At 42.3% G+C, this 13,529-nt stretch overlaps 1 protein-coding gene across 1 annotated transcript; it reads left to right on the top strand.

Moving 5' to 3' along the window:
* Positions 1 to 231: 231 nt before the first annotated feature.
* wscd1b (WSC domain containing 1b) lies at positions 232 to 12,102 on the top strand. The gene is made up of 8 exons (XM_028421831.1): positions 232 to 622; positions 6,335 to 6,449; positions 7,433 to 7,617; positions 8,818 to 8,939; positions 9,565 to 9,754; positions 10,190 to 10,354; positions 10,468 to 10,668; positions 11,750 to 12,102. The coding sequence occupies exons 1-8, from the start codon at positions 232 to 234 to the stop codon at positions 12,100 to 12,102; spliced, it is 1,722 nt and encodes a 573-aa protein (XP_028277632.1).
* The last annotated feature ends 1,427 nt before the right edge of the window (positions 12,103 to 13,529 follow it).

Genomic DNA, 13,529 nt, shown 5'->3' with positions numbered 1-13,529 from the left:
TCGCCCCTCAGGATTTTCCTGGAGTCAGTGACCACAGCCTTGGATATTAAATCCTTCTCTGTTCTGACACATCCATTGTTCCAAGGACCAAGGCGATGTGTGCACTACTGCTAGATGCTGCAAGTCTTTACAAAATCATGAAGTTGTAAGTAGGTTACGGTTCTTCTCCCTCCTCCTGCTTATTCATGACATGGCCTTCCACTGAGGTGAGAGACAGTAAACGGTGCAGGAATGGTGGCGCCTCTCTACAAGCTGCACTGCCTCCTGAAGCGGGCTCAGATGCTGCTGCTCTGCCTGGGCATCGCCTATCTGATGGCAGGCAGCATCCTGCTCCTGCAGCGCTCCAGCGTCCGAGTAGCCCAGCCAAACCTCGCCAGCCTGCCGCCTCTGCTGTCCCTCGCGGCACCTCCGACTGCCCTCAGGACGGTGGGCCTGGGCGTGAGGGCGCGTTCCAGATGGGCCGCTGTACAGGCTGCATCAGGAGGAGGAGCTAAAATAGGGCGACACTGGCCTGCTTCCAGAAGCCTGGGGGTCCAACACTTGCATCGCCGGTGGTTTCACAGCTTGCTGCCAGAGAATCCAGAGCAGAGAGTCTCTCTTCACAGGAGCAGCCGACAGAAAGGTAAATAAGTCTCAGACACTGGTCTGTAAATAGCTTTGTCTCTACATTGATCTGAAGAAGTATAGGTTTGAAGGGCTTAACTGTTTTAGCTAGCCAACAGCAACATAAACATGGCCCCCGAGTGACACGGTAAATGGTCTGCATTTATGTAGCAATTTTCTACCCATTTTCAGACAAAACTTGCCTCCAGCAAGGGCCAGAACCAAAACTCAAACCACCTGTGCTGGTGAGTGCACCTGACCAGCATTAGATGGATCAAAATGATGATCAAAAATGGCAACGCAGAGCTTTGATTTAACAAATTTAACCTATTACACACGTGCTTTCCACCACTCAAGGATCTCCAGTGTGTCTTCCAAAGGACAGGCTAACTGACAGAGCTGCGGCTGTGTGGCCTTCTCATAAAAGCTAATGTGCTTTTACAAAATATCCACTGCCCTTGTGTATCTTTTGCCAAGGTTTCACCATTAAACCCAAACAAACAGCACAAAGTGTGTGAAAAACCCTGCAGTCTGAAAAGTCCTGCTGCAGATGCGTGGTCTGATAAGGAGGTTTTCCTGGTGAATAATATATGAAGGAGTAAACATACAAGTTTATTTTCCTTTTTGTGATTTACTCCTGTGGCCAGGAGCTGAGGCTACACTGCTCCCCGTGCAGGACTCACACAGTGGACTCACAACAGGCTTTACTTTACATTTATAAAAAGATAATCACGACCTTAGAACATTTAGAAGGCTTCATTATACATTTATATGACATTTTACATGTGGGTGCTTCAGATCTTGTAGATGAGGTAGAGCTCGCTGATCCTCTCAAAACCAGACACAAAAGGCAGGCAGCCACCAAAGCAGCTTCAAGAAAATAAATTAGTAATTATGAAGATAAAAATGATATAATTTCTTCCTGTGCTCTGTGTTAGGAAGCCTGCACCATTACTAGAGTACTCTATATCCCTGGAGATTTACCCTATTGTTTAACGGTGCCCGTCAGGGCTTTTGCCATTTTGTTGAAATGATAAATACAATTAAATTACCTTCACTGGAACATTTGTTCCTCCAGCTCATTCTTGAAAAGCATCCTACAAGAGCTCTTAATCCTTTTTTTTTTAAACAGACACTACATGACCGCTCAGTCAGTAAGTAGGGTAATACAGATGAAGAATGGTTTCAGTTTCAGTAACAGCAATCTGGCAAAGAGTCTTTTTTTAAAAGTATTACCCAGGACACTAAATTACATTAGCCAGGTCTGTTTGTGCCACATGGCCTCAAAGAGTGGTGACTGGAGGGAAAGTTCAGAGCGACAGCTTATATCATTACAAACCTCTGCAGTGCACATTTCAATGTATGATGCATTTAGCCAATTTATTGATAATTTACCAACTACTTTGATTAATCGTTAAATTAAGATTGATACCTCTGTGATGGCTACATTCAAAGCTCTAGCTTAGCTTATAGGGAAATATTTAGTTTAGCTTTCAATACTTGAGTATACCCTGTATTTTATTTTAGCAGCTAAAAAAATTGGTTTCATGTATTTTTATAAGTTAATAAGACCCTTGGCCACAGGTTACATTTTGCAAGCAACTATTTTTGATGTTAAATAGTTATTCTACAAATATTTTGTGTATTAAATTACATTAGGTTGAATTTTGATATATATTTGGTATATCTCCTCTGATTCTTGTGTGCACTCTACTATAGGATTTACCCATGTGCTACTTGAGTCTAACTTTGTGCAAGTGCCACATATAATCAACTCAAAGTCAATTTGTATAGGCATGAGCAACCAAGTTGTTCAAATGAGATTTGTGCATGCAAAGTCATTACACAAGAAAAAGGCAAAAAAGGAAAACAAATATATTCCCAGACTGCCAGGAAGGAGAAAACCCACAAGGCACAGGGAGCGCATGCAGACTCCACACAGACATGCCCCCAGCCAGATTCGAACCACAAACCTTCTGTTTCAGTGCTAACCACTGTGTCGCCCAATTGTCCACGTTAAGGTGAATGAGTTCTTTGTGGTGCTGTTCAGACTTTCTTCCACCATATAGTGCATTACAAAACAGTCAAGTGTCACGGCAACATATTAATCGGCATAGACCATCATGCATTGTGGCCTGTCTGTCAGATCCTTCAGCATTGCAACTGTGTGGGGAACAGTGGGGAATTCTAAATATCGTTACATGATGTTGTGATTCCATGGCCTGAAATGTCGTGCAGGTTTTGACTGAGATGATTACGCCACAGCCGCTTGTAGCCAGTTCCTTTAAGTCTCCCTTTTGATGCTATGGTAAGCTAATAGCCTGGGTGTGTGAAGGAGAGCTTTAGAAGGTCTTTCCTTCCTGCTGCTGTGAGACTGTATAATGAACACTCCTGATCATGTGCAGTATTCCCACACCACATTGTACAATACAATATTTATTTTAGTTCTTGATGCACTATATACAGTTCACTCTACAAACCTCTCCTACCCTGACTCATCCCTGCAATATCTGTTCATCTTATCTTATTTTAACTCTATTGTATCTTTATTGGTAGTTTTACTTTATACTTTATATTCTTTTTTATCTCATTCTATTTTTACTACTATGCTGTAGCAATAATGCAATTTCCCCATTGTGGGACAAATAAATATTTTCCTAATCTTAATCTTAGCCTGTTTGCTGCAACATCTCAACTAACTCCAAAAAAGAAAGAGAGGCAGGCCTATTAACTCAGCGAGTCAAATTATTTAGTCTTTTAGCAAAAATGCAAAATGTCTGCTGCTGTTGAATTTGGTCAAACAAAATGAAATCTGAAGAGGTAACCTTGGCCTCTCAAAAACCTGTGACAGCTAATTAAAGGAAGACATGGGATCGATCAATCGTCTAAACACCTGTCAGCTTGTGTTTTAGTTCCAGAGTTCTACCAATGTCACATATCTACGGTGTCTTTCAGCAGCTGTTTCGTACTTAGAGAGGTGAATGGACAGACAGACGAGTCACTGGCAAAATGATAAGATGCTAAATCACGGCGATCATACAGTGTTCAGCCAAGGCTTGCTGTCATTAAACGGCTCTCATCCGTGCAGCACAGTGCTGTTATCCAAATCTCACAGCTGATGTCTCTGGACTAAAGCCCAATAGAGATCATGAGTTTTAAAAATTGGATCATAAATTATTGAGCAGTTTGTTTAAAACATCTCTCTGGTATTTCTGTACTGCAATCACATTTTTTTTGGTAGACTTTGTGTGTACCATTTTTATTCAATGACTAATCTCATACAGAGTGTGCAGCAGTAATAATATTACTCAGCCAGATAAAAAAAAAAACACGTCTTCAGTTTCAGATATATTCATAGATTCAGGAGCCCTACCTATTCAAACATTTTATAATAAAAAGTCAGAGATGCATAATAGTTTGTGTCTGCTGCTGGAAACCTTTGTGCCTTGCAGGGATGAGTCAGAAATTCCTTGATATGTAAAGTACATCAGTACATCAGCCTGAGATGTGCAGACAGATCAGAAATAAGAAATCTTACAGGAGTGGCACAGTAGGAGCCGCACACTCTGTGGTGGTACATTCGATTTCTCCAAAGTTTGTGTTGATTGAAATTGAAATTTTAGGTACTCAGGAAGGTTGAACAACTGCGCTTTAGAGTGCCCCGGGGAGATTATACTCTGTGACCCTTGTTTGGCTCATCTATTCGTCTTTCTTCTGATGACCTGTCCTCACATCTGTGAGGAATAATGTAGATCCAGCAGACAGACTATGGATCCCCTTCAGCCTGCATTAATGGACACACACAGTTCCAACCCGTGGCAGTGTCCTCAGACTTGGCCATCCTGTCATTAGCCTCCTCCATCCAATCCTGCAGGGAAGAATCAGCTCCAGCACAGCCATCTGTCTTAGTGTTTAAGAAAGCGGCACAGTGTCAGGCGTAAGTGCCGTCATTTCTATCATGTCTGGGAATCCAGGCTGGTTCCCTCCATTAACCCTCAGCTGCAGCTGCCTGGGGGCTCTCCTTCACTTTGATTAAAACAATGACCTGCCCGTCGTCATCTGACGGGGGTAGAGAGGCCTCACCTTGGGTGATGCCTCTTGAGATACTTCCTTTGCAGCCCTAGCAAGCCTCTGGATGTTTTCAGGCAGCAGCTGCTGGTGTTCTCCAGCATTTGTCTCCTGAGGCACAGTCTGTCGGTGATTCAGCCTCGCCCCTGCACAACAGGCTGGACGAGCATCAGAGGACATCGCAGACTGATTGAATCATGAATTCGATATGGTGATGCTCGGCCTGCCAGAGATTTCACGCTCCATTGCCTGCGTCCATTTAGTCAGTGCACCTTGCTGCTACTTCTCTTCAATCCCAGTTGCATGTATCTCCGCTAACATTCTTCAAATCCGGTCTTTGACCAGTTGGCACCAGTCTTTTTCTATTCTGGTAGTAAACATAAAAAGGGCCCCAAATCCACAGTGTGTCCTTACAACTTGAATAACATCCAGAAATATAATTCATAACAGGAACTGTGGAATAAACCTTAAAATCTAACACTGAGGAATTATGTGCATGCACTTACACCTGTTCACTGCATACAGCTCCTGAATGAATAAAAACATGTAGTATAGAACCTAAAATTATACCAATTCAGACCCATATGGGTGGTGGGGGGATGTAAATGAGCCTGCACACAATAGAAAAGCATATGCCACCCTCCACACAGAAACTGGCATTCATACGAACGACTTTCATGTATCAGCTGAGCACAGTTTGATGTGGTGAAGACAAGGATAACATCAAAGACTGGATTTGGGTGACATTTTATATGGTGCCATAATCTTGTCAGCATATCATAATAGTCTGTCGTAGCCTATTATGTGTTGCATCGCTCTTTCTACAGGGTGATTTTTATTCTAGAGGAAGTAAATAGGTTGACAGTAATGCAGGAATAAGAATAATCTACTTCAGAAGATAAATGAATCCTTGCTGTGTTACAAATTAGTGGGATATTATGGCTAACAATGCAGTACAGGCTGCTGTGTATAATTACTGCTGTTTTGGCTCTGCTGCTGTTAGAGAATGTGCCCAAACCAAAGACAGAACAAGACTAGTTTATGTCCAAATCAGGTGCGAGTGTGACAACATCCATTTAAAGATAAGAGAGCTTGTATAACTTGAACAAAGGCCATAGACTGTTATTATTACAGTCATTATCAGGAGTTTGTCTAATTTAGCCTTCATTATTTGGACAAAAAAATTAATGAATTTTCACTGCAATATAAGTCTCTTCATCACTATGGAAACAACATTCAAACAACAATCATGGCTTCAATTTCATCGCTGATTTCTAAAAAGTGAAAGCAACATATTCACTATTCTAGCCTTCCATTAACCACTGAAATGTGATGTGTAATTCTTATAATTGTGCCTGTTTTATAGTTTCTTGCCATAATAAATGTCGTTCATGGTTAAAAACTTGCTTTTCAAACCCAGAGTGTTTAAAGTCTCAGGTTTGCTGTTAACAGAGGTGCAAATTTTTTTCTGTCACATAATTGCCAGAATTTCCCATCACTTTTTCTTGCAGACCAAGCTAATTATCTAAATGCCTTATTTAACACTTTAAATACTGTCAAGTTTGGTGAACCGACCAATTATTCTACTACAAAAACCATGCTGATTTCGTGAGGATTGCCGTGAACTTTATTCAATGAATATTACTCCTTGTGTTATTGACAGGAACCTACATTGGATGCTTCCTCCACAACGCCAGTGATCGAGCCCTGGGAGGAACCATGCTTTATGACCTGCGCAAAATGACCAGCTCTCTGTGTCAAGACACCTGCTCAGAAAGGTATTACGTTCACGACGGGCTCCTGTGAAGGGACCACAGAAGGCCTGCTGTGTGAGTAAATGCTTTGGATCTCAGTCTCCTCCATGAATGCCTCCTGTGTTTGGAGCGAGGAGGAGAGCCAGGTGGCTGGATGACAGTAAAAGATGAGGAGGGGTAAGAGAGGGGAGAATGAAGAGCAGGCCAGGACAGAAGGCTTGATCTGTTGCAGAAGAAGGAAGGAGGGAGGTGTGTGTGCATGTGTGAGCGTGAAAGCTTAATGAGCTGACTACAGCAGTTGGTGAATAAACCTGCATTAGGAGATGCGCTTTTTCCAGTGGTCACAATATGAAACTTACAGCACTGATGCCGGTAAAATTTTTCAAAGCAAAATCAAGGAAGGACCTGCTTAAATTATTCCTTTTTATAAGTTAGCGGTGAGGAAACTGTGTGGTCCCAACGAAACAGAAGAGCAGAGGACAGATGGATGCAGTCAGAATGAGACTTGGTGCCTCACATCTTAAGCCCACTGAGTGCACACAGACGCACCCTCCTCCCATCCTCGCTGAACGCAGTGGTGCTCGTTACCTGAGCGGGCCAATTACTGCAATGAGCAAAAGTAAAAAGTCAAGGCAATTTATGAGGAAGCTTCAAAGGACATACATGAAAAGGTCAGTTTTGATGAGGTCTCTGTCTTTCCCAAGGAGGCAGGATAAAGGAAGAGGAAGGGGGATGAGTCACAACAGCCTTGATATGTAAAGTACAGATCAGAGGTGACTGCAGTTCAGCCAGAAGAAGGCATTACACAGTCAGATGAGTGCAGAAGGAGAAGTACTGACAAATATCAAAGGATTTACTTGAGATGCAGAGAAGTTTGAGTTAAATGATAGGTTTAAAATGTTACCTAATGCCCTGTGGGATGGCAGAGCCTGAGGGCAATAGCTTGAGGTTACGATTGCCCTTAGTTAGAGCAATAATACTGTATCTCTGTGTGTGTGTGTGGTCAGTGGGTACCAGTTTGCGGGTCTAGAATACGGAGCCGAGTGCCACTGTGGAAACCGGATCAGTAGCCCACGGGCTCCAGAGGAGGATTGTAGTCTGGTGTGTCGAGGTGAGAGGGGGTCTCCCTGTGGCGGCGTGGGCCGTCTCTCCATTTACAAGGTGGAGGAGCAGCTGCCAGGTCACAGAAAATGTGAGTCAGTTCCCCTCGGGGAAGACACATTGCTGTTTATTCTCTACACTGTGGTTGACTGCTCAGATGAAGAAGTAACAAAAGTTTAGAACGGGGACACATTACGGAAGCATTTGTCATTGTTTTGGAACATAGTTATGTGTCCCTGGGAAGTCGAGAGAAGTCTTCCTTTCCAAATGTCTTTGGTAAAGTAGACAATTATGTGGAATTTTAAGTGCTAATATAATTACTCACTTAATTCACTCACTTTTGGAGCCAGCCCCTAGAGGCTGCACAGTTGTTTTTTTTTTAACACTTCTGTATTGGCTTTAAGCATGAGCCATTTCATGGCATGATTCAACAATGCATAAAGAAACTCAAAAGACATGTGAGCCCTAAATTAACTTGTTTAAAAACATTTGATCTTTGAATTCTAATGAAATTCCCTCTGCGTTTACCTAATTTACATATATAACTGATACCACTAGTGACTGCAAAGACACACGTGTGCAGGTAAATGCACGACACATGATTAACAAATTAAATACCTAATAAATGAATACTAAATAAAAACCATCACCACGCCATGTCTGCCTCTAACCCTTCGTGTTTTAGTCATCTCAGACAGTGCTGAGAGCCAACGCGCGTCAGCATTTCCATCATTGCTCTGACAGTCATTATGTCTGTGTGTGATGTGCACCTGGAAAGCATGTTGCGTTACTGTGACAGCCGTCTGTGAGCTGTCATCACCAGTCTAAGCTGTGCCATAACTGCATATTTATAAGCCTGTTAAATGTGCTCATTTGGGCGTGTATTCTTAGATACATTTGAAGGTGGATGTTAAACATTTTATGTGTTTTCACCTGTGTTCATTATGATGGTTTACTTTAATAATGGCTTTTAGAATAATTGTGTTATATTCAGCATAAGGCTTGTTTTCACTTCTTTGAAAATATGTTTTCTGTGTTTGGCAAGCTTCAGTCTGTTATATAATGGGCTCATAACCATAAACAATATTAATATGCATGATTCAGTGTCTCTGGAGATTAGCAGCTGAATTGAGGATGCATTAAACAGCGTGCCTGAATAATACACCACTCAAGTATATATATATATTTTTTTTAATCTAAATACTTTCATATGTCGGTTTATTCCAATTTGTTTGCTTTAAAGCACTTGTGGGCACCAGTAATTGACACTTGTTTATTTCTCTCCTTTTAGTTAGAAACGTTCACTACAGAGGTTGCTTCAAACTGGTAAAAAACACCATCGGCACATTCCCCATCTATTCCTTCCAGCCGAACCTCACCTCACAGTCCTGCATCGAGACCTGCACTGATAAGGTTTGGACTGCTTTACTGAAACTATGGTTTTGATGATCAATTCATTGCACACACATGCACACACATGCACACATGGTTTTCTATTCAAAGAGTGGAACTCCAGCTAAGAGAGCCGTTCCTGCTCACAGGAGATCACATGTGGGAGCACAGGGCTGCTAGAATTTTGCTGAATATTTGAGCTTTAATGTGGCTCTAATGAGGAGGAGATTCTTGATTCTGCACAGACCCTACAGCTGTGTCTCCTCTAAAAAGTGAAAAATGGCTGGTAAAATTATTGCACATTATCTGCCAGTGACTGCAATGTGATTAATTCTCACTGTGTGCTCTGTGTGTGTGCATGCATGCATAACGTTTCTTAAAAAATTCACTGCAGTGTCCTCAAGCTTTGACATTGAGCGTTCTGACCTTCTGTAACTAGAAAAGTGAGAAAAAATAATGAACAAAGATGACGTGTGGAGTGGGGCTGTGATGCAAGCTTTTTTTCTTGCTGAAGCAAGCTGACACATCACCCTTGGCTGGAACAGATATCTTTGGAAAGAAAAATCAGTGTGATGACTCACACTTAAAAAAGAAGAAGAAAAAGAAAAAAAAAACCACGGTGAACATTTGTGCTTTTGGTTCGCAGGAGCTCCCGCTGGCTGTGTTCAAGAAGCCCCACTGTTTCTGTACATGGATGTCATCTCTTTTCAGTCTCAACCAGCAGCTGGACAACCAGCAGTGTGTGGATGACACTGCTATGAACCACAGCACCGCCTCCACACCCAGCGTCTCCATTGACAATGACCACTACCAGGTGTATCACACACCTGTCCTCGGTGAGAAGCCTTACTGTGATTGCTTTCCAGGACAGCGCATTAATTACCTATTTTATTCTTGTCCCTTTCTGCCATGTCTACGAATTTTACGGATCACACACCGCAGTTAGAGTTCTGCTTCGTCTTCCTCCTGTAAAAATAGCTCCTGACAAAGAGTCTATACCGTGACGTTGTCTGTGAATATTGTGCCATTTCCTTCAGGGAGGACCAATTTGTGAGTGACAGAGAAGGAAATTGCACTTGATAGTCAGGTTCATCTCGGACTTCCTAAAACTCCCAACTCTGATCCATTTCTTTGCTCTTGCAAACATATTGCAATATGTTTCATTGAGGTCTTTTTCTGTTATTTTTTTGGTTATTTTTTTATACTATTTGTGCTCTGTGCATCCACTGTTTGATATATTCTGATCTGACAAAGAAAAACTGTCCTTCTAGACTCCAGGTGCAAAGAGAGGATGTTTCTGCCTCAGAGATCCAGCTCCCTGGTGGCTCTTTCTAGTTTTCCTGGTGCAGGCAACACCTGGGTACGGCACCTGATTGAGCTCGTGACCGGCTACTACACTGGCAGCTTCTATTTCGATGGCACGCTGTACAATAGAGGTAGGGAGGGCGTTGTACCGCTCTTGAAACGAGTGTTGGAGTGAGTGCTTGGTGAAATATTTAATACTGCCCTACAGCTGACCATTATCCATTCATTTATTCATTGGTACCAGGGTTCAAAGGAGAGAAGGACTACTGGAAGAGCGGCCGCAGCATCTGCGTGAAGACCCATGAGAGTGGTCAGAAAGAGATAGAGATGTTTGATTCTGCTATCCTGCTGATTCGAAACCCGTACCGCTCGCTAATGGCAGAATTCAACCGCAAGTGTGCCGGACACCTCGGACACGCCACAGACGCACAGTGGAAGAGTAAAGGTAACACAGAGAACATTTTAATCACTGCAGCTAATGATTTGCTTTTGATGCTGCAGAGGTTATTCAGCAAAGCCGCTATTACCTTCGTATATTTACAGTGTGAGCAGCACTCATGACTCTCTACAAATCATGCCCACACACAGTGCACGCTCTCTCTGAAAAGCTTCCTGCTGAAGCATGCCGCTTTTAAAATGAGCATGAAGTTGGAAGTGTCCATCTTATGTGGAATGAAGGTCTATTTAAGCATCACTTTAGCACACTTCACAGAAAATTACCCATCTGACATCTTGCTGTGTGTCAATGCCAAATGGAGGTACCATCTTTGCCTACTAAAACGTGTGTAGCAGATTTAAAGGGCCAGTTCACAAGTATACGGTGTACTAATAGAACATCTTTACTGAAATGACTTTGGATCAGTGACACTATCCTGCACAAGTACAACTCGGTAACATTCACACAAGGGTCATTAGGTCACTTACATCTGGACAAGTGTTGATTGTGTGCACAACTTAATCATTGAGACTGTTTGTAGGCTGATGTAAACTACTGCTGTGGCATCATACAGTACACTTTAACAATGTACTGCATCACCCAACTGCTCTTATCTAGAAATATATCTGCAAGATCTCATAGTCTGTTACAGATTACAAACATAGTGAATGCCAATGTAACAACTAATGTTAAAATAAAACACAATTTGGTCCTCTTTTATTAGACTGCTGGATGTCTGATGATCAAACTACTGCTACTACTGACCTACTGCCGTGTGCTGCAGTTGATGTCTTAAAAAGGCTTCAGTACGCCCATTTCTACAAACCAGTTGCATAATTATCAGGGCTGGCAATGGATTAAAAACAAGGTTAACTTCTGTCTTCTGTGTAGATCGGTGATATTTTAGAGTTACATCCACATTCACAGATGAAGTTGGGGCTTTAGTGTTCAAGCATGCCTGTGAAGCTACATATGAAGAAATTCTTATCCCTAATCAGACATCCTGAATAATATGTGGTGTTAAAATAGAATACAATCATCTAACATGTGAAATCATCTGTAACTGCACCCTCTCCTTCTCCCTCTTTAGAGTGGCCAGAATTCGTCTCCAGCTATGCCCCCTGGTGGGCATCACACACTCTGAGCTGGCTGAAGTTTGGGCGCCGTCTGCTGGTGGTGCATTATGAGGAGCTGCAGCAAGCTCTTCTTCCCCAGCTCCGTCTCATCACAGCCTTTCTAAACGTGACTTTGACTGAGGAGAGGTTGCTGTGTGCACAGACAAACCAAGACGGGCATTTCAAGCGCTCGGGGGCACAGCGGCCCTCCTTTGACCCATACACTCCTGATATGAGACAGATGATTGACTCCTTCATTCATACTGTAGACCAGGCACTGCAGAACAGGAACGTTAGTGGTCTTCCACAGGAATACCTCCCCAGATGATGATCTGAAAAGGTCATACAAGTTGTCCTTTAAATGACTTCTTCGGCTGGGGTTTGTAAGATGGAAGTTTTTCACAAAGTGCTCTGTGGGGAACAGACATGCTGCCTGTAGAAAGCGGCCCACCTGACTCTCTGATAAGCCAGGCGCACTGTGAATGGCTGTAGAGTCACAGAAACATATCAGAGGTCACTGGAGAAAACATGACAATTCATGTGACGAAAGCCTCGGGGCCAGGGCCACCTCCCCGAGCAGCAAATATGACAAATACTCTGAGAGGATTGGACATGATTTCTTAGTCTGCAGAATTGGGATTATCTAGCAAAGTGCACAAATATGTGTGTGTGTGTAAATCCGGGATACTCATTTTGGGTTCTCTCTGGCTCCTCATAATTTTGCTTTCCATTATATTGTGTTTTCAGCATAATAACCCATCACACTAACACAGATGATAAATACAGAATCAGAGGACTCAGCATCTCTGTATGGATCCACTGGTAGCTAATGGATAAAATCTGTGGATGGAATCCTCATGCTACAAGTCCTACTGGGAAACACACTGAACTGCTCTAAACTGTGTACGAAATCCTGTTTGTATGAGCATATTTCTGTTTCATTAAACATGGAGTTTGACCTGTGTGGAAGAGTGTACGATGGCATGACTTAAAATTTGTAGGTGAGGAAAGCCTCGTGCAGCAGTTTGCAGTTTGTCAGAGAGCTTCTAAATGAAAGGCTGGCACAGTGTTCAGTGTGTACACATAGAGGAGGCACAAAGAAAGCAGCTGTGTTCACTTTAAAACCCTTAGCTATTCACTCATGTTGTAGAAGTGTAAATACACTGTTTTAATTAACCTGACCTACACTGGATGAACAGTGCCACCTGGTGGTTGACTTACAGACAATGCAGTGTTGTAGAGTGAAGCACACAATCTAGTTTTAATAGCTGCATTATTTTCAAAATATGCTACCTAACAATGAAAACAAACTATTAAAAACCCATAATGCTGTGACAGTTTAGCACCATGTCCTGCTTTTCATCAGTACAGCCATCTAAAAAACAACGTCCTTTTTAGATCCACCTTAGTTGTTATGTATGATAGCTTTTAGCTACGCAAAATATCATGAAATCTGGTTCACAATTCACAATAAATGTAAATCTGTAACAAAAAGTTCTTCCACAAGGACATGACAGAGCACCTAATTCAACAACATGCCTCAAGGCTGAACGTCTGTAACAAGAACATTCTAAACCAAATTCCAATCCCCAGAAGAAGCCTCAGTCCTTGCATTTTTAAGCTTTTTCTCCTTCGTGGTGTCAACTACATTATTTACATGAACATTTCAACTGCTGTGCACATTTTTCTACAGGCTGGACCTCCTCCTGGACTGCTCAACAACAGATAAGCCTATGCCTATAAAAACCTGAGCCA

Source organism: Parambassis ranga, chromosome 14 (genome assembly GCF_900634625.1).
Source record: "Parambassis ranga chromosome 14, fParRan2.1, whole genome shotgun sequence".
NCBI lineage: Eukaryota > Metazoa > Chordata > Actinopteri > Ambassidae > Parambassis > Parambassis ranga.
This window is presented reverse-complemented; position numbering and strand designations above follow the sequence as displayed.